This window comes from Hemitrygon akajei, chromosome 1 (assembly GCF_048418815.1).
Source record: "Hemitrygon akajei chromosome 1, sHemAka1.3, whole genome shotgun sequence".
Lineage (NCBI taxonomy): Eukaryota > Metazoa > Chordata > Chondrichthyes > Myliobatiformes > Dasyatidae > Hemitrygon > Hemitrygon akajei.
This window is the reverse complement of record NC_133124.1, coordinates 89,585,155-89,612,483: the sequence shown is the minus strand read 5'-3', so window position 1 is coordinate 89,612,483 and position 27,329 is coordinate 89,585,155. Positions and strand designations below refer to the sequence as shown.

The 27,329-nt window shown below is 39.1% G+C and overlaps 1 protein-coding gene across 1 annotated transcript in view; it reads left to right on the top strand.

Annotated features, from left to right (window-relative positions):
* ago2 (argonaute RISC catalytic component 2) overlaps positions 1 to 26,210 on the top strand; it is a 125,779-nt gene extending 99,569 nt beyond the window's left edge. The window contains exons 16-19 of the mRNA XM_073047679.1: positions 9,736 to 9,870; positions 14,216 to 14,317; positions 17,429 to 17,628; positions 19,825 to 26,210. Of these exons, the coding sequence (XP_072903780.1) occupies positions 9,736 to 9,870; positions 14,216 to 14,317; positions 17,429 to 17,628; positions 19,825 to 19,933 (546 nt within the window). The 3' untranslated portion in view covers positions 19,934 to 26,210. The remainder of the gene's footprint in view (positions 1 to 9,735; positions 9,871 to 14,215; positions 14,318 to 17,428; positions 17,629 to 19,824) is intronic.
* Positions 26,211 to 27,329: the final 1,119 nt, after the last annotated feature.

Below are 27,329 nucleotides of genomic sequence, written 5' to 3'. Positions count from 1 at the left end.
TTCCTGTGGACAATGAGGACATAAAGATCCTAGCCAGAGGCTCAGCAATCTCTTCCCTCGCCTCGTGGAGCAGCCTGGGGAATATTCCGTCAGGCCCCGGGGACTTATCCGTCCTAATGTATTGTAACAACTCCAACACCTCCTGCCCCTTAATATCAACATGCTCCAGAACATCAACCTCACTCATATTGTCCTCATCGTCATCAAGTTCCCTCTCGTTGGTGAATACCAAAGAGAAATATTCATTGAGGACCTTGTTCACTTCCACAGCGTCCAGACACATCTTCCCACCTTTACTTCTAATTGGTCCTACCTTCACCCATGTCATCCTTTTGTCTTCACATAATTGAAGAATACCTTGGGGTTTTCCTTTACCTTACTCGCCAAGGCCTTCTCATGCCCCCTTCTTGACTCCTCCGCCCCTTCTTTAGCTCCTTTCTTGCTACCCTATACAGTCGGCCCTCCTTATCCGCGGGGGATTGGTTCTGAGACCCCCCCGCGGATCCTCAAGTCCCTTATTTAACCTGTCTCAGTTTGGTGGTCTTTAGGACCCAGCAGAACCCCGGACTTTATTTAACATATCTCAGTGCGGTGGACATTAGGACTTGGCATAGCACTGAATCCGCAGTGTTTCTGTTCACGAAAATAATTATGATTGAAAATAAGGTGGAAGTAATAAAGCAATCAGAACGAGGTGAAACACCATCGGTCATTGGAAAAGCATTAGACTACAGTCAGTCAACGATCCGAACAATTTTAATGGAGCATGTGAAAGGCCCTGCCCTGATAAAAGCTACAATTATTACTAAGCAGCGCAGTGGTTTAATTATTGAAATACGTATGTTTCTTAAGTGTTTTATATGCATAGAAAGATAAAGTATGTACTATATACTAAGACAAATGTTTGACTGACGCTAAATAATATCGGATGTACCTGTTCTGACTTCAAATCCGACTTAAAGACGGACTCAGGAATGGAACTCATCCATAACCTGGGGACTGCCTGTAATTTTAAATCATTTCTAGATTACTTATAATACCTAATAGAATGTAAATACTATGTAAATAGTTGTTATACTGTATTGTTTAGGGAATAATGACAAGAAAAAATAGTCTGTACATGCTCAAGCAACGAGTGCTGGAGAGAGAACTTCTGGGTTTTCCCGATCCGTGGTTGGTTGAATCCGCACATGCGGAACCCGCGGATAAGGAGGGCCGACTGTACTCCTCAATAGACCCATCTGATCCTTGCTTCCTAAACCTCACATATGCTGCCTTCTTCCACCTGACTAGGTTTTCCACCTCATTTGTCACCCATGGTTCCTTCACCCTAATATTCTTTATCTTCCTCACCGGGACAAATTTATCCCTAACATCCTGCAAAAGATCCTTAAACAATGACCACATGGCCATACCTGCAAAAACATCATCCCAATTCACACCCGCAAGTTCAGCCTTATAGCCTCATAATTTGCCCTTCCCCAATTAAAAATTTTCCTGTCCTCTCTGATTCTATCCTTTTCCATGATAATGCCAAAGGCCAGGGAGCGGTGGTCACTGTCCCCCAGATGCTTACCCACTGAGAGATCTGTGACCTGACCCGGTTCGTTACCTAATACTAGATCTAGTATGGCATTCCCCTAGTCGGCCTGTCAATATACTGTGACAGGAATCCATCCTAGACACACTTAACAAACTCTGCCCCGTCTAAACCATTGGAACTAATCAGGTGCCAATCAATATTAGGGAAGTTAAAGTCACCCATGATAACAACCCTGTTATTTTTGCACCTTTCCAAAATCTGCCTCCCAATCTGCTCTTCGGTATCTCTGCTGCTGCCGGGGGCCTATAGAATACTCCCAATAGAGTAACTGTTCCCTTCCTGTTCCTGACTTCCACCCATACTGACTCAAAAGAGGATCCTGCTACATTACCCACCCTTTCTGCAGCTGTAATAGTATCCCTGACCAATAATGCCACCCCTCCTCCCCTCCCCCCCCATCCCTTTTAAAGCACTGAAATCCAGGAATATTGAGAATTCATTCCTGCCCAGGTGCCAGCCAAGTCTCTGTAATGACCACTACATAATAATTCAATGTATATATCCAAGCTCTCAGTTCATCACCTTTGTTCCTGATGCTTTTTGCATTGAAGTTCACACACTTTAACCCTTCTACCTTACTACCTTTATTCTGCTTCTCAAAGCCTCTTTATACATTAGATCTGGCTTTACTCCATGCACTTCTTCCACTGCTCTATCGCTCCAGGTCCCATCCCTCTTGCAAATTAGTTTAAACCCTCCGGAACCATGCTAGTGAACCTACCTGTAAGGATATTGCTCCCCCTCGAGCTCAGGTGCAACCCATCCAATCTGTACAGGTCCCACATCTCCCAGAAGAGATCCCATCTTGGGCATAATGGAGGTAAATAATCTACATTAAGAATAGATATTGGTCTAATTGACCCACATTCCATTTTATCCTTGCCTTCTTTCATTATAGCTGAGGTTATCACTTCCTTCCAGCTGTGCCTTTTTTAGAGCTCAGTTCAGTGTGGGGAGTAAGAGAGGAATTAACTGACTTTTAAATTCTTTGTACCACTGTGCCGTGTACCCATCTGAACCTGGTGACTTGCTTAATTTAAGCCTTCTAATTGCAGCTTTTAGTTCAACTTCAGTTATGTCAGCAGTCATTGTTCTATTTTGTTCTTTGCTTAAAGTGGGTAACTCTCGAGAAATCAGGAAGGTGTCAATTTGGGTTATGCTTCCCCCTGGAACTTTGGAATATAGATTTTTGTAAAACACTTCAAAAGCTTCTTGAGTTTCACTTAGTTTATTTATTATCAGTTTTGTTCTTGGATTCCTAATTCTATGAATTATATTTTCTGCTATTTTTTTTTCAGTTTCCACGCCAGTAGTTTCATAGACTTAGATCCACTTTCATAATGTCTCTGTTTCAGAAACATTAAAATTTTCCTGATTTCTTACATAGCCAAGCTATTAATTTCATTCATAATTTTTAAATTTCCTCTAATGTATCCTGTGCCAAATTCAATTTGTGTTTTCTTTCTAGTTCCTTCAGCCTATTTTGTAATTCCTTTAATGTTTTATTCCTTTTTTTTATATGAAGATATCACTATAATTTTCCCTCTTAAAACAGCCTTCAGAGTATCCCGTAGAATGGGAGGTGAGACCTCTCCATTGTCATTGAATTCTAAGTGAAGGCCAGTTTCTTTTTTAATTTGTTCTTTAAAGTAGGAATCATTGAGGGAGTGAGAGCTGTCTTCAGAAAACTTGCAGTCTCTTCCTGATATTCTTATCTTGTCCATCTCCCAAGCAGATCGGGATAGCTGCTCAGCCAGGCTTTCCCTTGGTTTGACCACGTTAATGGGCAGCCCTCTTCTTCATGTCTGTAGTTGCCTCTTCCACTGTCTGATACAGTTGCGTCCCACCTTTATAAAACACTCGCAGTTTTGCAGGGTACGGAGTTTGGAATCTAATCTTTCCTTGATTTAACATTCGCTTTACTTCAGAGTATTCCTTGCATCTCTGCAGGACCGCCGGGGGTAATCTTGATCGAAATATATTAATTTCTCGTTGAAAACAACACTCTTCTTTCCCCAGGCCCTCCATTCTTTTTTCCCATTCTTGCCCCCCTTAATAATTCATATATTTTTGAAAGGTCTTGTATTTGATGGATTAATGGGGCAAAATATGCGTTTTTCCAGAAGAGCTATTGATTTAAGCTGCCATTCTGGGCAATGACATCACTGGAACCAATTTAAGTTTTCTAAGCTACTTGCCAACGTACATTTTCATGGTGGACACTGGAATACCTGGAAGAATCCCTTGCAGTTGTAGGGAGAACTTGCATACTCTGCACAGGTAGCACTGGATTTCAGGATTGAGTGCAGGTTGTTTGAATTGTGAGGCGGCATTTCTACTAGTTGCGACATAGTTCCATACAAACATAAAAATACTTGAAATTGACCTGCCTGGCCTTCTGAGTTCCTGCAGATTTTGTATGTGTTTCTTTACATAAGAACATAAGAAATAGGAGCAATAGTAGGCAATCTGGGCTGTCGAGCCTGCTCTGCCATTTGATAAGATCATGGCTGATCTGGCCACGGACTCATCTCCACATACCTGCCTTTTCCCTATAACCTTTAATTCCCCACTATGCAAAATCTATCCAGTCTTGTCTTAAACATATTTACTGAGGTAGCCTCCACTGCTTCATTGGGCAGAGAATTCTACAGATTTACCTCTCTTTGGGAAAAGCAGTTTCTCCTCACCACATCCTAAATCTACTGCCCCGAATCTTGAGGCAATGTTCTGGTCTCGCCTTCCAGTGGAAACAACTGTCCTGCCTCTATCGTTCTATCCCTTTCATAATTTTATGTTTCTATAAGATCTCTCATTCTCCTGAATTCTGGCGAGTACAGTCCCAGGTGACTCAATCTCTCCTCATAGTCTAACCCCCTCATCCCTGGAGTCAACCTGGTGAGCCACCTCTGTACCACCTCCAAAGCCAGTATATCCTTACTCAAGTAAGGAGACCAGAACTGCACGCAGTACTCCAGGTGCGGCCTTACCAGTAGACACAAAGTACACTGCAGATGCTGTGGTCAATTCAACATGAGCAAATGAGCTTCGGGCCGAGACACTTCTCGGTCCAAAATGTTGGTGGCCTTACCAGTACCCTGTGCAGTTGCTCTTAAATTTAATCCCTCTAACAATGAAGGGCAACATTTCATTTGCCTTCATCATGGCCTGCTGCACCTACAAACCAACATTTTGTGTTTCATGCAGAAGCACTCCCAAGTCCCTCTGCACAGCAGCATGCTGCAATTTTTTTTACTATTTGATTAATAATCTGTTCTTTTATTTTTCTTTCCAAAGTGGATGACCTCGCATTTACCAACATTGTATTCCATCTGCCAGACACTTGCCCACTCACTTGACCTATCTATATCTGTCTTCAGACCCTTCCGTATCTTCTGCACAATTTGCTTTTCCACTCAGCAAACTTAGATACACTACACTTGGTCCCTTCTTCCAGATCATTAATGTATATCGTGAACAGTTGTGGGCCCAGCACCGACCTCACTGATTGCCAACCACAGTAACACGTGTATCCCACATTCTATTAGTTGACCAACCCTCTATCCATGCTAATACATCACCCCAACTTTGTGCATCCTTTATCTTATAGATAAGTCTTTTATGCAGCACTTTCTCGAATGCCTTCTGGAAATTCAAGTAAATAACATCCACCTGTTCCCCTCTATCCACTGTGCTTATTATATCCTCAAAAGTTCTATAAGTTTGTCAAACAAGGACCTGTCTGGTAAATCCATGCTGTGTCTGCCTGATGGATCCATTTTTTCCCAGATGCCTTGCTATTTCTTATTTAATGATAGCTTCAAGCATTTTTCCAACCACAGATATTGAACTAACTGGCCTATAGTTACCTGCCTTTTGCCTACATTCTGTTTTGAATGGTGGCAAGACATGCACCATCTAATCCACTGGGTCCTGCCCAGAGTCCAGAAAAATTTGGCAAGTTATCACCAAAGCTTCCAATATAACTTCTGCCATTTCTTTCAGTACTCTGGAATGCATTGCATCAGGACCAGAGGACGTGTCTATCTTCAGGCCCACAAGTTTGCTCAGCACAACCTCTTTAGTGATAGCCGTTGTATCGAGGCCCCCACCTCCCATCGCATCCATTAACATGGCGTATGGCGTTAACAAATCGCATGGCGCATTAGACATGCCCTCCATCGCGCAGACAGACACAAAATTGTCTTTCAAAGCCTCTGCCATTTCCTCATTACCCAATATCAATTCCCCCTTCTCATCCTCGAAGGGACCAACGTTCACTTTAGCCACCCTTTTCTGCTTTATGTAATTATAAAAACTTGTATTATCTGTTTTTATATTTTGCGGTTTTATTCATAATCTAGCTTCCTTTTCTTTATTGCTCACTTAGTGGTTCTTTGTTACCTTTTAATGTTCTTCTAATCTTCCAGTTTTCCACTACTCTTGACGACTTTCATGAGCTTTTAGTTTGATGCCTTTTATTTCCTTAGTTATCCAAGTCTGGCTTTCCCCACCCTTACTGTCCTTGCCTTTGTTGAGCACCATTAAAAAATCTCTTTCAAAGTCTTACACTGTTCCTTGACTATCCCACCATATAGCCTGTGTTCCCAGTCTACACTAGCCAAATCCACCCTCATCCTGTTGTAGCAACACACACAAAATGCTGGTGGAACACAACAGGCCAGGCAGCATATATAGGGAGAAGCGCTGTCGACGTTTTGGGCTGAGACCCTTTGTCAGGACTAACTGAAAGGAACGATAGTAAGAGATTTGAGAGTGGGGGGGGAAAATACAAAATGACAGGAGAAGACCGGAGGGGGTGGGGTGAAGCTGAGAGCCAGAAAGGTGATAGGTGAAAGGTGATCACCTTTCTGGCTCTCAGCTTCACCCCATCTCCTCCGGTCTTCTCCTATCATTTTGCATTTTTCCCCTCCCCCTCCTACTTTCAAATCTCTTACTAACTTTCCTTTCAGTTAGTCCTGACGAAGGTTCTCGGCCTGAAACGTCGACAGCGCTTCTCCCTATAGATGCTGCCTGGCCTGCTGCTTTCCACCAGCATTTTGTGTGTATTGCTTGAATTTCCAGCATCTGCAGATTTCCTCGTGTCATCCTATTGTAGTCTACATTGTTTAGGCATAATACACTGGTTTTAGATTGCATCCTCAATTTGTATGAGAAACTCAATCATACTGTGATCACTCTTTCCAAGAGGATCCCTAACTACAAGATCACTAATTTTACCTGTCTTATTGCACAGGACCAGATCTGAGATGGCATGTTCCCTTGTCAAAGCCTCAAGTTCCCACTCTTACTCTGGTCCATGCACACAATGGCTGCTCTGCTTTGACCCTGCTTGACTTTTATTTGTTACTGCTATTGAATTTCAAATTGATTGGTCCACTGCTAATGCGCCAAGCCCTGCGAAACGCTCCTTTTTAAAAAAAACTCTTCTCCCTGACCTGTGCGAAGCTCACTCTCTCTTTGAATCGATAACCACTAATGCCTTCAAACTTGATTTGCCAAGGTTATCATAACAAGTGTGATTAGATGTGAAGTTGAAATATGACACAATGCCTCTGTGTATAAATGAAGGAATTATACATGTATGCATTATATAATGCATCATTTAATGATTTTCAACTGTTACGTACCCCGTAACTGGGTCACTTACCAGCAAAGATAGAGAGGTCCGTTGAAGTCTGATGGTACTATTTTTAAAAGTATTTATTGATAAAGGGGCACAAAAATAAGATTAATGCAAACATACAGATAATATACGTCGTCAGTACTAAATCTAAAAGCGCGGATATAATAATGATCAATAAGAAATAGCTCTATCATTGTCTAGGGGATAATGTATTGTCCGATGGAAATATAAAAGTCACTGTCATTCAAGCTGCAGCTCTTTGGGTTTAAGAGAGACAGTTTTAAACTTGCCCAGGTCTTTTATGGTGCCAGTCCTTTGAGTCGGGGGAGTTGATTTCCCCGTTGCTAGCTAAAAGCCGTTTTCCGTGGTTCCAGCCACCAGTCCCAAGCAATGGGGTTCCCACTATTACGGGATCGCTAGCGTTTCTTCTGGTGCGTCTGAGGGGCTGTTCCTACAGACCCTCTTTTATCCTGACTTGCAGGGTTGTAGATGTCAATCAGGTTGGGGTGATGCAATCTCTTTCTCACCCAGCCCACTTTTGCTTGAGGGCGTTCACGTAGCATAGCATCTCAATCCACAAATGTGTCTCCAAGAGACAATGGCCATGCCCCATAGCTTTACATCGCCGGGGAACAAGGCATTCTGCACGTCTCTCTCTCATTTCCTGGGTCCCCTGACCCAACCCAATAGTGATCTTGCGATTCTCACAAAGGAGGGGGCTGCAGGCATAACACAACAAGTTAACAGACCTGTAAAAAGCTCTTTAATTTGATGGCTAAAAAATCTTTTGGGAAGAGGGGCCCAAGCTGATGCAGTCTTTCATTGTTTATATTATGCTTATTATTCTATTATGGATTTATTGAGTCTACTTTTACAAAAATGAATCTTAAGGTCGTATATAGTGCTGTACAGGTTTCCCCCACTATCCAAAGGTACAGCGATTCTATGAAACAGTTTGTAAGCCGAAATGTCATAAAGCGAAGAAGCAATTACTTAACTTATATGGGAAAAATTTTTGAGCGTTCCCAGACCAAAAAAATAACCTCCCAAATCATACCAAATAACACATAAAACCTAAAATAACACGGACATATAGTAAAAGCAGGAATGATATGATAAATATACAGCCTGTATAAAGTAGAAATATCATATGTTTGGTGTAATTTCACATCAGAATAGGGAAAACAGCGAGCCAAAATTGATTTGGAGGAAAATAATCGACGCATACAGGCCTACGCACGTGCACGCATGCGCATACAACTGCCAACACAAGGCTTCACGGTCATGGTAGTCTTTCTCGGGGTAAGCACACATATAAAGCGGGTAGCTTTTTTTTTTGTAAAAGCGAAAATCGTTTGGTTAGCAAAAACAGGTACTAATGTAGGTCTTTTGTAACAGCGAGCTGTTGTAAAGCGAACGTTCGAAAAACAGGGGCCACCTGTATTGGTACTTGGATAATAAATTTACTTTGAGCGCTTTTTATTGTGTATGGATCATTTTAATGAAGAACTCTACTTGAAGAATGAAACACACTTGATTTGCTTTCAAATTTATATTATGCTGACTTTATCCAAGTACAAATTCTGTGCATATTAATAAACATAATACTTCAAGTGCTCATCTGTTTTTATGCACTAACTTGAAACATTAGAATGGTGCCATGTTTCCCAAATGCATTATCACGTGGCTTTTCATTTTATCATTTCACTTTATGTGTAGGATCTTGTGGCCACTTTATTAAATGCTTTTAGATATCTGTATAAGGCCGGTAAACAACAGGCAACATTTTCTTGGAAAAGTAGAATTCCAGTAGACCTCCTGTAACTTGATGGAATCCATGATAAAGACTACTGGATTGCATCACCTTCTCCTCCACCCCCACCCTCCCAAATCCACTACTCACTGCCTCTACCCTTTGACCTGTTTGGCCTCTTGACCCTACCAAGAGCCAAAACACAAGACCCTGACCCTGGCCAACATAGCTCTCCGGGTCATTGAGGCACACAAGTCTTCAAACCTCTGCGACAAAGTTGTGGTCTTCTTAGGGGCCAAATTCACTGCACTAATAATTTAATTCCTTCATCTGCAGCAGTGGCTGTAGGGTGCACCATTTTAAAAACAACTGTGGCTCTGAGGCTTTTTTGACAACATTTCCAAAATATTCATGGATTAGAAAACCATTAAGTGCAAGGGAATGTCACTGGTAAGGTTCCTTAAGTTATTCACATAACTTTAGCTTGGATTTTTATGATTTTTGTTACATTGCCACTTTGTCAATACCTTGAACTTTTTCCAAACAGCACCATAGTTCAAGATGGTGGTTCACTTCTGATAAGTGGGAATGCTGACCATTCCAGCAACGCACAAAGTATAACAACAGATCTATTTTAATTAACTTGTATGCTTGGATTTTTGTTCCATTAAAAAAAAAATTCACATCAGTACTTCCAGCTAAAGTAACATTGTTGTAAATTACTTTTTTAAGGTGCTTCACCATGAGTTGCTAGCCATTCGTGAGGCATGTATAAAGCTGGAAAAGGACTACCAGCCTGGCATTACTTTCATTGTGGTTCAGAAACGACATCATACCAGACTGTTCTGTACTGACAAGAATGAAAGGGTAAGTGGTTTTCATTTTAGAGAAATATCTTCTGCTGTTTTTGTCAGTAGGATTCTCACTAGATGTAACTTAAATAAATGCCAAGCAAATGCAGGTTGTATCGACTCTGCCTCCTATTTCTTGTATACACTGTCACCTTTTATAAAAGGATCTTAGCCATATAATCCAAATTACCCCCGTATCAGAAGCATGTAATAGAAATATCAAATTTGTGTGATTTCTCAAATTTCGAGGTCTAAAACGAATGCATTTCTATATTTTCTCTAATCCTTTGTAGCTTAAGGAGTGATGACATAGGATTGGAGGGCTGCTAACATTTCATCCTAATCATCACAGACACATTCAGACTCTAGAAACTGTAGATTATATACCCTTGTTCTAACCTTTGCTGTACTTGAAGGTTGACTTTCTATGCCCATAAGCTGGAGATCTCTCCACAATTGGAGGTAATTCATTGCACCTATTATCTGCAGTATCTTGTCAGGTCTTAAAATTAACTTCCTCCTGTAGATGGTCATAGTCAATCTGAGTTTCCCCTCTCCAGGGCTTAAGTCTTGGCATGGGAACATGGGAGCCCTGAATCTCTAGGTTCTACAAGGTGCTCTTGTAGGTGTGAATGATGTTTTCCAGAGGGGAAGTATGTACCAATGCTGTTTGATATGAGCTCAGCTACTGGAGTTGAAAAATATTACTGAGACTCCATTCCTGATTTTGCATCTGTCCCAATATTTCCCATAAAACAGTAGAGTTTTAGATTAAAAGGTTCTGTTCCGGGTTTTTTACTTCTAAATATGCATGGAAGAGATTGAATTGCATAATAGAGAACTTGATAACATTTTCTAAAGATATGACATTTTTCCTGTTGCTCTAATACTTAATTATCATTAATTTACCACCCAAACTGTCACATTGCTTAAATCAACAACACACACAAAATGCTGGTGGAACACAGCAGGCCAGGCAGCATCTATAGGGAGAAACGCTGTTGACGCTTCGGGCTGAGACCCTTTGTCAGGACTAACCGAAAGGAAAGATACTAAGAGATTTGAAAGTAGTGGGGGGAGGGGGAAATACGAAATGATAGGAGTAGACCGGAGGGGGTGGGATGAAGCTAAGAGCTCGAAAGGTGATTGGCGAAAGTGATACAGAGCTGGAGAAGGGAAAGGATCATGGGATGGGAGGCCTCAGGAGAAAGAAAGGAGGTGGGGGGAAGCACCAGAGGGAGATGGAGAACAGGCAAACAACTAAATATGTCAGGGATGGGGTAAGAAGGGGAGGAGGGGCATTAACGGAAGTTAGAGAAGTCAATGTTCATGCCATCAGGTTGGAGGCTACGCAGCCGGTATATAAGGTGTTGTTCCTTCAACCTGAGTTTGGATTCATTTTGACAATAGAGGAGGCCATGGATAGACATATCAGAATGGGAATGGGAGGTGGAGTTAAAATGTGTGGCCACTGGGAGATCCTGCTTTTTCTGGCGGAACGAGTGTAGGTGTTCAGCAAAACGCTCTCCCAGTCTGCGTCGGGTCTCACCAATATATAAAAGGCCACACCGGGAGCACCGGACGCAGTATACCACACCAGCTGACTCACAGGTGAAGTATCACCTCACCTGGAAGGACTGTCTGGGGCCCTGAATGGTGGTGAGGGAGGAAGTGTAAGGGCAGGTGTAGCACTTGTTCCGTTTACAAGGATAAGTGCCAGGAGGGAGATCGGTGGGAAGGGATGGGGGGGGGGGGGGGGCCGACGAATGGACAAGGGAGTCGCGTAGGGAGCGATCCCTGCGAAAAGCAGAAAGGGGGGGAGGGAAAAATGCGTTTGGTAGTGGGATCCCGTTGGAGGTGGCGGAAGCTATGGATAATTGTACGTTGGACCTGGAGGCTGGTGGGGTGGTAGGTAAGGACAAGGGGAACCCTATCCCGAGTGGGGTGGCGGGATGGGAGGGCAGATGTGCGGGAAATGGGAGAGATGTGTTTGAGAGCAGAGTTGATGGTGGACAAAGGGAAGCCCCTTTGTTTAAAAAAGGAAGACATCTCCTTCATCCTGGAATGAAAAGCCTCATCCTGAGAGCAGATGCGGCAGAGACGGAGGAATTGTGAGAAGAGGATAGCCATTTTGCAAGAGACATGGTGGAAAGAGGAATAGTCCAGGTAGCTGTGAGAGTCTGTAGGCTTATAGTAGATATCAGTAGATAGGCCATCTCCAGAGATGGAGACAGAAAGATCAAGAAAGGTGAGGTGGGTGTCGGAAATGGACCAGGTAAATTTGAGGGCAGGGTGAAGGTTGGAGGCAAAGTTAATGAAGTCGACGAGCTCAGCATGCGTGCAGGAGGCAGCGCCAATGCAGTCGTCGATGTAGCGAAGGAAAAGAGGGGGATGGATACCGGTATAGACTTGGAACATGGACTGTTCCACAAAGCCAACAAAAAGGCAGGCATAACTGGAACCCATACGGGTGCCCATGCCTACACCCTTGGTTTGGAGGAAGTGGGCGGAGCCAAAGGAGAAATTATTGAGAGTAAGAACTAATTCCGCTAGACGGAGGAGAGTGGTGGTAGAGGGGAATTGGTTAGGTCTGGAATCCAAAAAAAAGCGAAGAGCTTTGAGACCATCTCGGTGGGGGGTGGAGGTATATAGGGAAAAATATAGGGTATATTGCTTAAAGCATTAGGTTTTAAGGTACCTCGCCTTTGTATTGATCAGTAATAATGTCTATGTTACATACAAGCCAGGGAGAGATGTGACTGTCAGACACTGTTGTGACGCTTGCCATGGGGCATTTCATGGAGCTTATTCTCACTACCAGCTCAAAAAAATGCTCTTGTGAGGAATTACTAATTTTATTCCACTACTGAAAATGGGAGGGGAGGGATAAGCTATGTAATTGCAGCCAGTTCTAATGAAGCATAATTAACTCAGTTTCTGTCTCTACCTAAGCTGTCTGATATTGAGTACTTTCATTACTTAAATTTCAAATTTGTAATATTTTCATTTTTAAAATGTTAATTTTCAGGGCTTTAGTCCAATCAATAGAAGACAAACACTGAGTTTATCAGGCAGCAGTTGTTGAAATAGTAGTAGCTGGCACATCTGGTCAAGGACTTTTTGAAACTATTAAAATAAATTATGTAAAATCATGTAAAATCCAAGTAAGATCATATTAGCCTAATTTACTTTCTTTTGAAGAGATAACAAGGCATTGGAATTGGTTCATTATTGTCACATGCACATGGGCTTGTACCTTAGTGGATTGCAGCAAGACTTTTAAAATCCTACATGTTCAAAGTGATAACACATGGGATCTATGGAAAATGTCAAATTGGATCCAAAATTGGCTTTGTGGTTGGAACTAACTAATGATTGATGAGTGTTTCTGTTGGGTTTTCGTGTTAGGATTCAATGTTTGCTTCGTTTTTGTATTAATATCATATGGATTAAAATGGAGAATGTATGATAAAGAAGTGGGTGAATATTACAGAACCAGGCCCTGTGATTGACTAATACATTTGGGGAAACCCACTGAGCAAGGGAATTTGCAAGAAATAAGTTAGCAGTGGGTTTGGTGGAACAAGCGAAACGTGGACTGTCTGTCTTTGGATTGTTAAGAATGGTGAATTGGACTGAAAGGACGGCTACTTCACTTCATCAGCTGAAGCAGTGAGTAATAGAATAGGGGGGTTATGTAAACTGTACAGAACACTTGTTAGACCACATCAGTGTGCTGTTTTCGTCACCACATACAGTGAAGATGCTAGCACAGGAGAATGTGGTAAAGACTTGCAGGGATGTTACAAGAACATTTTGTATATGAGGAAATAATTAATTCTCTAGGGATGTTTTCTTTGTAATAGAAGAACCTGAAGGAAGAATTCATTATGTTTAAAACTGTGAAACTTCAAGTAAATTGGCAAGAATTTATTCTATGTACAAAGGAGTCAGGTATAGCTTCAGAATAATTGATAGAGGTTATGAGGAAACACTTTAACCTAAAGGAAGGCAGGGGATTGGAATTCACTGCCTGACATGGTAGTAAAGACATGGTCACATTTAAAAAAAAACACTTGAATGTTCACTTGAAAGGTACTAATTTGCCAGATTATAGATTTTAAATTGGATTAATCCTGGTAGCATCCCTTTGATTGTAATGGACACAGTGGGCCATTCACTGCTTGAATGGCTTTTTGAAAGTAGAACACTCTTTTGCTTCACCTTGTATCACTAGTATAGACATTTTACTGGAAAAGAATATTCTGGGAACAGGATTCACGTTAAATCCTTAACCTATTTAAAAGTGGTTTTTATTGTTTGGACCTTGATCTAAAATCTATTGATCTTTTATTTTGCAGGTTGGTAAAAGTGGCAATATTCCAGCAGGCACAACAGTGGACACAAAGATAACGCATCCTTCAGAATTTGACTTTTACCTGTGTAGTCATGCTGGTATTCAGGTCGGTCTTTTAAAAAAAGATTGTATCATTTAAGAAGAGCACTAGTACAGAGTGATTTCTCTTCGATCTGTTTTCCTCCTAAGAGAATATTTTCTTGATTGACACTGTAAACTTTGTCCTTACAGGCTTATCTAAACTTTTGTTGCCTATTTAAAAAAAAACAAAGATGTATTGGGTATCTGAATAAAAGTGATTGCAGAAGTGGACTTCATTAGAAGCTGATTTGTGGAGAAAATTTCAATACTTTGGGTCAAGCCAGCTATCTGTTGTGGACAAAGATGGCTCCGATGCCATATTCAAGTTTGCTATTGACACCACTGTTGAAGGCAGAATCAAAGGTGGTAATGAATCAGCATAAAGGAGGGAGATTAAAAATCTATCTGAGTGGTGTCATAACAACAACCTCTTACTCAATATCAGCAAGATCAAGGAGTGGTTATAGACTGCAGGAGAAGGAAACTAGAGGTCTATGAGCCAATCCTCATTAGAGGATTAGAGATGGGTTAGCAACTTTAAATTCCTAGCCGTTGTTATTACGGAGGACTTGGCCTGGGTGCAGCACAAAAAATCATGGCCTGTGCTTCCTTAGGAGTTTGTGGAGATTCAGCATTACATCTAAAACTTTGACAAACTTCTATAGGATGTGTAGTGGATAGTATATTGACTGGCTGCATCACAGTCTGGTATGGAAACATCAGAATAAGAATCAGGTTTATTATCACCAGCATTTGTCGTGAAATTTGTTAACTTAGCAGCAATAGTTCAATGCAGTACATAATATTGAAGAAGAAAAAAAACAATAAATAAGTAAATCAATTACAGTATACGTATATCGAATAGATTAAAAATCGTGCAAAAAAAGTCTATATTTTAAAAAAGTGAAGTAGTATTCACAGGTTCAATGTCCATTTAGGAATCAGATAGCAGTGGGGAAGAAGCTGTTCCTGAATCATTGAGTGTGTGCCTTCAGGCTTCTGTTCCTCCTACTTGATTGTAACAGTGAGAAAAGGAGGTCCTTAATAATGGATGCTGTCTTTCTGAGACACAGCTCCTTGAAGAATTCTTAGGTTCTTTGTTGGCTAGTACTCAAGATGGAGCTGACTAACTTTACAACCCTCTGCAACTTCTTTTGGTCCTGTGCAGTAGCAACCCCCCCCCCCCCCCCTTACCAGACACAGTGGTGCAGCCTGTCAGAATGCTCTCCACGGTATATCTATAAAAGTTTTTGATTGTATTTGTTGACATACCAATTCTCTTTAATCTCCTAATGAAGTATAGTCACTGTCTTGCCTTCTTTATAACTGCATTGATATGTTGGGACCAGATTAGGTCCTTAGCGATCTTGACATCCAGGAGCTTGAAACTGCTCACTCTTTTTCCACTTCTGATCCCTCTTTGAGGATTGGTATGTGCTCTTTTGTCTTACCCTTCCTGAAGTCCACAATCAGCTCTTATATGGAGAATTCTGCAAAAAGTAGTGGACATGGCCATCACGGGTAAAGCCCTCCCCACCATTGAGCACATCTGCATTAAACACTTTTGCAAGAAAGCAGCTTTCATCATCAGAGGCCCCCACCACCCAGTACATGCTTCTTTCTCTCTGCTGCCATCAGAGCAAAGATATAGGAGCCACAGGTCTCACACCAGCAGTTTCAGGAACAGTTACTACACCTCAACCATCAGACTCTTGAACCCAAAAGGATAACTTCACTTCCCCATTCACTGAAATGTTCCCACAACCAATGGATTAATTTTCAAGGACTTTGTCTCATGTTCTCTATTGCTTATTTATTTATTATTATTTATTTTTATATTTACACAATTGTCTTCTGCACTGTGGTGTTCGACCTAGTTGGGCAGTCTTTCATTGATTCTGTTATTGTTATTATTCTATAGATTAATTTAGTATGGCCGCAAGAAAATGAATCTCAGTTTTGTATATGGTGATGTGCATATACTTTGATAATAACTTTTGCTTTTTTCACTGTACATTAGTAAGTATGATAATTTACCAGTTTGTGCTCCCCACTAACCTAAGTAGTCTTTTCAGATAAAACAGCAATTCCCTTACATTTCCAACCTGGAGTACTGCATTTGGTGTTCACATTGTGGTCTACATTAGAGAAGCAATGTGTAGACTGGGAGACTACCTTGTGGAGTAGCTGCATTCATCTTTTTGTTCCCTTGAGAGTGGGGAACATGCCTTACTTGAACATGTTCCTTCTTTGTATTTTGCAACTCCTACATTCTTTGGTCTGTTATGTGTTCTCACTGTTCCCATTCATTCACTGACCAGATAAACTTTGTTTACAGTATATCCTTATGGTCACACTTGTTTTACCCTTTCATGGATACACTCTCTCCCTGCAGCTTTCTCCCAGTTTTGTTACCTTCCCAAGTTCTGATGAAGACTTCAACCTTCAACTTCATTCTCTTCCTTGAGGTGGTCTGCCCTGCTGTATATTTCTAGCTTTCCTGCTTTTATCAAGAATTAAATATGGACAACTTTCCTAATCCTTTTTTTTAAACCAACTGAAAGAAAGTAGGCATCTCCAATACCTGTTAATGTGATGCATGTGATCGCAAGCTTCCATGCAAAACTTCCAAGGTAGTTTTGTGTACTTTGAGAAATTGTTAAACTGGCATCTACCTGAAATGCCAGCTTTGTTTCAGATAGCAGACCAATTAAACAAAATAGTCTAGCAAAATAGAAGATATCATGCCCTAGCAGATTATATTTTCCATATGTTGTAGGTGATTTGGGAGAGAGAGCAGAGGTATGATGGGTGTGCTGGAATCAGTGCTGCTTTGGGGACTAGCCCCTTCAGTTGGTTCTGCTCTCTAGTGATAACAAGCTGGATTGATTCGGCTGCAATGCATGATGAGGAGCTGCTGCTTGCTTGTTCTTGCAGAAACGTGGCTCCAAAGCAACGTCAACCTTCAGGCCATGCCACTTGAGGACTTGGCCCCAAAGGAACACTGTTTCCTTTACCTGTATGCATGTGTACAGTTGAATGACAGTTCATCTTGAATTTGAACTTCCATGTTGAGTAAGAATAGAGAAATAATTTCAGTTAAAATGTGAGGTTAATAATTAAATTTGCCTTCCAGGGAACCAGCCGACCATCTCACTACCATGTACTATGGGATGATAATCGTTTCAATGCTGATGAACTTCAAATTCTTACATATCAACTTTGCCACACATATGTGCGATGCACACGGTCAGTTTCTATCCCAGCACCAGCCTATTATGCTCATTTAGTTGCTTTTCGTGCCAGGTATCATTTGGTGGACAAAGAACATGATAGGTGAGTAAAATTTACTTTGGTTGTTTTCTAAGTTGTATGCCAAGTAAGGTGAAGACTGAGAATGTTATTACAGACAGACATACTTTATTGATCCCAAGGGAAATTGGGTTTCGTTACAGTCGCACCAACCAAGAATAGTGTAGAAATATAGCAATATAAAACCATAAATAATTAAATAATAATAAGTAAATTATTCCAAGTGGAAGTAAGTCCAGGACCAGCCTATTGGCTCAGGGTGTCTGACACTCCGAGGGAGGAGTTGTAAAGTTTGATGGCCACAGGCAGGAATTACTTCCTGTGACGCTCAGTGTTGCATCTTGGTGGAATGAGTCTCTGGCTGAACGTACTCCTGTGCCTAACCAGTACATTATGAAGTGGATGGGAGACATTGTCCAAGATGGCATGCAACTTGGACAGCTTCCTCTTTCCAGACACCAGTGTCAGAGAGTCTAGTTCCACCCCCACAACATCACTGGCCTTACGAATGAGTTTGTTGATTCTGTTGGTGTCTGCTACCCTCAGCCTGCTGACCCAGCACACAACAGCAAACATGATAGCAAGTGTTTTCAGCTGAGAAAGAAAAACAACTTAGAAGAGGAAAGTCACCAAGCATCAAAAACATGTTTCAGCAAAAGGCAGAAAGGCAAAACTGCCTGCTCAATTTTGACTCTTTGATTCAAAATTTCACAAACCCATGTTAATTTAATGTCTAAAATTCAGAATGATAATTGGCTGCTCGTAATCTATTAATGAAGTGAAAACTGAATTGCAGTGGATGGGTAAAATTTAATGAGTACCCACACTTATCTGATTCAAATTAAGTAAAATTTCATTGTTTGGGGGTAGGGAAAATGAAATAAAAATTTACTTAAGATACTTGACATTATCTGAGCTGGCCGAGTCTTCAAGGTGCAGTTGTTCGATGGGTGTACAACAGGTAGTAAGTAAAACACTTAGTTACAACGGCAATGGTTCAGAGGAGTGTAGACTCATTCAGTGACATCAAGAACATGAACCTCTTCACAACAGAGGACATTCTCAGAAGGCAGTACCTCAAAAGGCAGCATCCATCATTAAGGACCCTCACCAACCGGGACATGTCCTTCTCTCATTAATATCATCAGATAGGAGATACAGGAGCCTGAAGACATTCAATGTTTTAAGAATAGCTGCTTCCTCTCTGCCATCAAATTCTGAATGGTCCATGAACAGCACCTTGCTATTCCTCTTTTGTACCACCTCCTGTACCTAATAAAGTGGCCCATGAGTATATGTTCCCCTCTTTAACAAGGTGTTTTTGCCCACAGAACTGCCGCAAATTGGATGTTTTTGTTTTTCACACCATTCTCTGTAAACTCTTACACATGAAAATCAAATCTTGGTACTCCTCCCTTCTCTACTTGTGAATGGTGGTAGTTGAACAAACATGTAATGGGAGGAGATAGCTCTCTTGGTCCCAGTATTTGAATGTCAAAGTAAAGGATGAAGTATTTGCAACAATATTTATCCAGAAGTGCCAAATAAATGAGCCATTTGCTTTTTCTGAAATTCTCACCCCAAAAAAATTTCAGTTGCTTTAATTCCACGTAAAATAGCTGAGAGCACGGAAAACCACAAAGTTTAGGGATCAAATAATATTCCATTTTGTAGTACGAAATATTTGTTCTTCAGATATTGCTGTACTTTTAACAAAAACTGTTTCAGCATGGTTATCTACATAACAATGTCAAACATTACCCAGTTATAAAGTTATTACTACAAAGAGAACCAACAAAAAGACCACAGCTTTTTTCTGTTAGGGAAAGAACCAGGTGATGATTTAATAAAGAGTTTTAAAATTATTTATGGTTTTGTTGAATTGGATGTTGCCATTTTGGAGAAAACTCTTAACTCAGGAGTTGTTAAAGTGCTGAACATTACCAAATTATGTGGTTAAGGTACATTGAGATTAAGTCAAGTTAGTCAAGGATAAAAGATTAGCAGAATATGAATTTAGAGATGAGCAGTTAATAATGACTTTGCCAGTTATTCCCAGATCCTAAAGAAATGAATAAATTGCAAACATCAAGCAAGTGTTGAGAGTTAGTGTGGACCTGCTATGAACAATTTTTATGGAAAATTTCTGTGATATTAATTCAATACAATTAATTAGTTTGTTCATTCTCAACTAATCTTGTATTTCCTTTTGCTTTTCAGTGCTGAAGGAAGTCACACGTCTGGTCAGAGTAATGGTAGAGATCAGCAAGCTCTAGCTAAAGCTGTGCAGGTTCACCAGGACACACTGCGCACGATGTATTTTGCTTGACAGGTGACTTTGGTTGGAATGTCTGAAGAGTTGGGCAAAGACAAGACTAGCTGCACTTCACCAGCAACGTAGTGAAGAATGATTTGCTATTTATGTTGCTGTGTACAATGCCATACTCATTCAACCTCCTTCAATTATGAGGTTCTGTGTTACACAGTAGTGTGTAAATCACACCACCTGTAATGTTTTCCTTCTGAAGAGCAAAAGCATGAATATTTGGAGGTTTGTGATAATCATATCAGCACATATCTCCACTAATGCAATCTAAGTATATGCAGCCTATTGGACTTGAACCTGGTAGAAAACTTTTTGAAGGAGATGCTTGTGGATGCATCAGAGTCTGCGTTTGTAACTGCATATTTGATTGAGATTTGTTTAAAGTGATGTAAGAGTTTAGAGGATGGTGTGACTCTCTAAAGACATATCCCATTTGTTGGCTTCAAATGGCAGAATTTTGAGTTTCAAAATTGTACATTAATGGCATTCCTTTTATTAGACCTGGAGTTTTATCCAGTCAATTCAGATAAGACTACTGTAATACAGTACTGTGAAATATGGCAATCTTAAGTCAGAATGGGGGAAAAGGTCTTTTAACACTGAAAATAAATTTATGAACAGTGAGGTTTTTTTTTTCATTTTAGCACAAACAGTATATTGTGTAGCTCTGACTTTCTCAGCAGATTGCCACCAGAAGGCATGCAGACTTTTTAAGGTGTGTTCAGTAGAAATATTGTGTATTTGAAGCAATTAATCTTTGGAGACAATCTATAAAACATTAACTAGACCAGATGGGCACTATTTTATATATTGAGCTAAAGTCTCTTGATATTTTTGTAGGATGCTGCAGTTAATTAGTTCTCAACTCTTGATACAGTAATGCTTATGATACAAATTGAGTATTTTTATGCTATGGTTGGTTTGCCATGACTGTGGCCTGCTGCCAAATTGGACATAGGGATTGCCATGCCAATTGCTTCACCTATTTCAGTTCAATGATTACAGGGCATATGAGAACTATTAAAAATGTAAACGTTGAGAATGAAGTAAATTTCTGAACTACCTCGCGGTTGCCCTCATGTCAGCAAAAACAGAATGTGCACACACCACAGTCATATTAGAAAAGCAGCTCTAAGATGGTGCTAGGTTTTTGCTAAGAGACATTTCTTTTAATAGTGGTCATCTAATTTAGGCAAACTATTTCATGGGTAAACTTTGTCACAGATTGAAGCCAAACATTTCTGACTGATTTTCTGATATCTTTTTGATGGCCTATATGCACTTGTTAAGAGGCTAAAAACTTTTTTTAAACATACCTCAACTCTTCAGCGAATTTTAAATATCATACGTGACTAGCATAAATTTCAGTGTTAGCAACCTATTTATATGGCCATAAGTGAAAACTATATTGCACAATGATCTCATTTAGGCAAAACATTTTCTTTTTGAAGTTAATGTAACAAGTGTAGATAGAAGCAACTGTGTTGTACAAGAGTTTTAGTAAGTTTTTCATATTTCTAAACAGTATATGACTATGGTACTCTAGAGATGTCACAAGGCTGCAGTTCATTACAAAAATGGGAATATTTTTGCCAAGTATTTTGAGGCAAAGAATTTTCAAAATTCTTCCATTATTGAAATATATTTCTTGATGGACTGATAAAATGTCCTTAGTAATTCTGAAAAGATTAGAGATAATAAAAGAACCCAGTAAATTTTACGCTTTTATTTTTAAAGTAGTGAGGCTGCAGAGTAATTATGAAAATCTGAGCACGTTCACATTTATGCTTATGATATTTCCTTAGTCCTGACACTAAAGCATTCAAGTTGTAGCTTGAAAGACTCAAGTTCAAGCCCGAGTTCTTACTGACCTTTACACTTCGATTTCCTGTATTATGCAGGTTTTGACAGTTCCAGAGGGAATGTTTTCTGGAAGTGGAAACTTTCCAGAAAGCTCAGATATGTTCATCTATTGTGTTAGCCAACAAGAGGTTGATCGGTGTATTTTCAAATATATGGGGTTAATAATCTCAAGATATAAAAATATGACGAATGAATAGCAACAGCAATGCGAATTCTCAGGGCTTTAAATACACTACATATTTTACAGTAAAATAGACTCAAAATTTAAAACATTGGTCAAACTAAATGATAGAAATGCAACATTTCGCTGGAATTAGGGCGTGCATGAATGGCTAAATTTAAGAAATACTTTAGCATAATATATGACAGTATGTAAACATTTTGCATTCGTTTTAAGGATATAGTATAATCTCAGACTTGACACCCTCAGCAGTTCTTACCAAAGGTATATCTTAGTTATTTGAACTGCTTGGGTTTTTTTTATAGTTGAGCTACCACAAGAAGGTAAAGTTTGAAGAGATCTGTAATAACAAAGTTCCATTTTATTTAGAAATGCAATCATTACATTCAGTGCGGTTTTCTTTTAGGGCATGTCACATAGCACTTACTGAAACTGGTTATTTCTGATCAAACTCAGTTGTTTTAAGTAATATAAATTCAAAATAAAATTGGTAAACAAATGTGTACAGCTTTAGAGATTTTGGAAGATATATTGCCATAAAGTTTTTTTTCCTATTCTTGCAGTAGCCATTGACTATGATGGGCTATTGTTTTGGAACTGGACAATCCTGAGATCTGTAACTCTGCTCCTGTTTCCAGGACAGATTTTAGTTATTAAAGTGTCCTTAGCTATAAAGCAATCTCTAACCAGCACTATTGAAAAGTTTACATCTTGCTTCAAAGTTATGGGTGCTACTGTGAACTGGCCCCTGCATTCTGTTTATGCATTGCATACTGACAGTGATATTTATAGTAAATCAAAGAAAACAGATCATTATTAGAATGCAGATGTTATGATCTGTGCAAACAACAGCTCTTTGTGAGAATTTATTGCAGTCACTGCCATTTGAGAAACAATTGATGCTGCAATTGGGTGATGTAATCTGCCTTATAAATTACTGCCATTGGTGGCCAACATTAATTTTTGGGATAGTAATTCTAATCTATAAAATTGTAGATAAAGAGCTAGATTGTAAAATCGTTTAGAATTTTAAGCATGTAGCAGAATTCAACCTTGAATGATTAGCATTTTCTATTGTAAATGTCATTGTGTGTAATTAAAATATTAGTGCTTATAATTTTGTAACCTTCAATGTAAACAATTTGTGTAAAATTTAAAGGACAACAAAAGTTTGTTTTTAGCTGAGACTTGCTTAATTGTTTTGCCATATCTTTGCAGTGGCATTTAAAAATCATATTGACCTGAGGTGTATAAAATGGGTTTCTGAAAATTGAGTTGCAATCTTTGTAAGCATAAAATACTGTTTCCTTTTGAGAGTCTTTGTATTAAAGACTATCTAGCCTATGTGGCCTTTATATGTAAAAAAAAAAGAGAATCAGATCACATAAATCCTGGCCAGATATGTATGTTGAAACTATTTTTAAAAAATTTCAATTCTAACTTAATGGCTCCACTTCATGGCATAAATACAACTTGCAGCACAGATCAAGCAATGTGTAATACACAATCGTGCACTTTCTACAAACCTTTACGTTGGTCAGCGGTGCTAAAAATAAGCTGGGTCTTGTATAGTTTTGATTTTTTTTCATTTTTATCTACCAAAAGAACATAGAAAAGAAGTGCATAAAGATGGAAGCAAGTAGATGTCCCCTTCCTCTACATAAAATGTCAGTTATTTATGACCAAAACACAGTGATCACTCACAAGGCATTAGAAATTCAAGCCTGCTATTTTTTTTTGCAGTTTTAGATTATAGTCCTTGGGTTAATAAATATTAACCTGGAGATTTTATCTAAAATTACGTTTGCATTTTAACTTTCTAAGTGGTGAAATAGCAGTTGAATTGTATTTGTAGCAATTTGTCTTACCCAGACTTCATGACTCTGATCCAGTATTGGACTTGATGCTTCAGTGAGGAATTATTCAATGCACATTTCATTATATTAATATAAACACATTTACTGTCATCCATGCCTAAATGACCTCCAGTAATAATTTGGGCTCAACTTAAAGCATATTATGCTTTGGAGTGATAAGAAATTATTTACTAAATGTAGGGAGATGCAGGAACCCCAGTGACTGGATCTTGGGACACATTCCATAGTCCCAAGGCTCTGTTGTGCAAACTGTATAGATCTTTATGTTAATAATTAGAATTAATAGGACTATCATTTGATATTGCTGCCATTTGTATTATGATGGATTATTTTATTGTATTCTCTCCCTCCATCCCCATTGCCATTTGAGAAGTTCGTGGTCTTGCAGAAAGGTCCTAATCTTGCCCTTTCTGCTTTGTTCAGAACTGTGGTGCTGCCAATTATTTTCATTTGAGAGTTTTAATATTAGATTTATTGACCCATTATTTCCACCTTAAAGCTTTGATCATATGTTGATGCAAGACAGATCAGATTGTAGTAGCAGAGTTGTCAGCTGAAACCTGATTCTTGAAAAATATTCGATGGTTTTTTAAAATTGAGCAAACTATATTAAGCAGCTTATGTGTCATTTGGCACTTTAAAAAAAATGCAAAAAGCATATCTTCCATGCTGTCACACAAAATATAAAAGGTGCTTTGGAAATAACTGAATTTTAGAAATAATCTGACTTGTCAACTGTCATCTGTTTGCCTCTGATCAGAATAAACTCAATGGAAAACAACTGTAAGGCCACCTAAGAAAGTGATGATACACAGACTTTTTCCATTTGCCTCAGAGATTATTTCGAGTTGAAGTAGTAATTGTTGATTTTTTTTTAGAAATAGTTCCTGTGGGAGGTAATGGTGAATTGGTGCCACCATGGCTGTTCAACTTTGTGTCCACGTTGAGAGGACATCCTTTTATTTGGCCTGTATTTTTTCCAGAAATGTGAATCCAAACTCTGTATTTAATATTTGGGAAATGGCTTTAATATTAGTTTGTTTCAGCACTGCACAAGAAGGGAACAAAAGAGAACTTGCATTTTTTTGTCCATTGTTAAAGCTGCTTTGCCTGTTCTTTTTGCTCCAATATCAGAGAAGCCTTTTCCAGCCAAACATTTTATTGCCATGTGGTGATACCGGTATTTTGGAGTAAAATGCATAGGATCTGGCAGCTTACTAAAACTCAACTTTTGCTTTTTTTTCTTTTGTTCCCCTTCACATTTTCCCACTCACAGAAAAATCTGGACCTACCTCAATATCTCTGCTGTATCAATAACTCTGCTGCATCCATAATAATGAAATGTATATCCTTGGTCCAAACTATTACAAACCAAAACGAAAACTTTTAGTTTTAAAAATTAATTTTGATTTGATACAAAGTTAGGCAAACAGTTCTTTTTCCCTTCAAGTTTATTAATAGTGCTTTATTTTGTTCTTTGTGCCTTGTGTAATCATCCCATTGCGTGTCAAAATCTGCTGAAGGGGTTAAGTAGCAGTGTATGACGTGTACATAAACTGCTTAAGTGAACAAAATACATTGAAAACTTAATATATTTTGAGAAAATGTAAAACATCGTTATTTATGCTGCATTGAATGATCAGTATTGTTGCACTTTCTCAGCAGTCACTTATGCCATATGACAGCTGTTAACAATATATTGCGGATAAACGAGGTGATCCTGGACAATGACTTTAGAGGAAAGAATGCTACTTGTAAATCCTTAAGGCAAAAGGGGATTTAAAATATTTTCGAGTACCTCAAAAGCCTGACATATGCTGCATTGATAAAATTTTGAGTATTCTTTGTTTTGCTGTTTTATTTGAATTGCACAAACTCATCTACCTTCTGTAACTACTGCAATTTAAGGTGTTGGCTTATTTTTTAGGGCACTGGTAGAATTGGGCACAAAGTGGACTTCCAATTTTTTTTCCTTCATGCTTTTATGTTTTAGAATAGGAGACGTTAGATCATAATTGAAAATTGTTTTCCAGATCTGTTAACCAGCACAACTAAGGTTTGTTACTTAATCTAGTGTTTGTGGTCCATTTGCGCTTGAATGAGCAGTTTACACTCCTATAGCAATGAAGATTTGCATTGCTTGCAGTTTGTTTTTACTAATGTTCTGTAAATAATTTAGGTTAAAATTGTCCATTCCTTTTTGGTCAATATTTTTAATGAGCTGAATAACTATGCTGTAAACTGTTGACAAGATATGATGTACAAGTATCATTATATATGAATTTGTGAATATAAAATATTAAATTTTTGACTAGCAGTATGGTATGAACATTTTAATAAATCTGTATCTTTAACTTGTGTTTAATTTGAATTTCTTGTGTTCTTAGAGTTACCCCTCATCTTTAAAATTTGGCCATGATTGCTGTTACGTGATCACTGTTATGATTGTCACTTGTGAAAATTCTATAATTGCATAAAATCATGGTAGTATTGAAATACCATAATTATATTAAGTACTGAAATGTATGTTACAGATGTCATCTTAAGATTTTAGGATGCTATTATAATTACCCCAGTGTAATCTCTCATTGTAACCAAAGTATAAACAATCAGTCCACTTGAAAACCCATTTAGTTTGTGTCTCTCCTAGCTCTTAAGAGCAGTCCACATTAGTTCCACTTGCTTTTGACTATCACCCAATTCCAAATCCTCCAGTATCCCTTTTAAGAGTGAAGACAATTTTGAATGGGAGGAAAAACAAAATCTTTCTCACCCATCTCCCTCCTCAGATTCCACTACGTTTGATGAAACAGTGATAATAAACCTTTTTGCTACTGGTGTTAAGTCTGCAGTTATTGGCTTAATTGCTCAATAGTTTTTCTCTATTAGAACCTTGAAAACCTGTTTGGGCTCTCCATTCTAAGAATGTTCACATCTTTTCCAAATTCCTTACTAGTTCCTGTTCCATTCTAACTGTGGTGAACTGTCACAAGTAAAAGAAAATCTGCAAATATTGAAACTCCGAGCAACTACCTGAATTTCAAGAAATCTATATTCAACCCATCAGGTTGGAGGAATATAAGGTGTTGCTCCTCCAACCTGAGCATGGCCTCATTGTGACAGTAGAGGAGACCATGGACTGACATGTCGGAATGGGAAGTGGAATTAAAATGGGTGGCCACTGGGAGATTCTCCTTTTTCTGTGAACTCTGTACCCTTACTCTAAATGTAACAAATGAATTAAAAAGTTCCACAAAGTAGTATGGATTTGTGTAAGAGCATTAGGACTTTCTGTAGTCAGCTATATTTTTCAAAATCGTGGAATTTACAGAATGCAACCTTTCCATATTTTCAAAGTGCTTCATCTGCAAAATGTCTACCCATTGTATCATCCTGAAATCTATGGTAGTTAATCAGCAGGCTATTTGTTTAAAACGGTGAACTTAAAGTAACATCACTTGCATCTCCTGACCCCTTG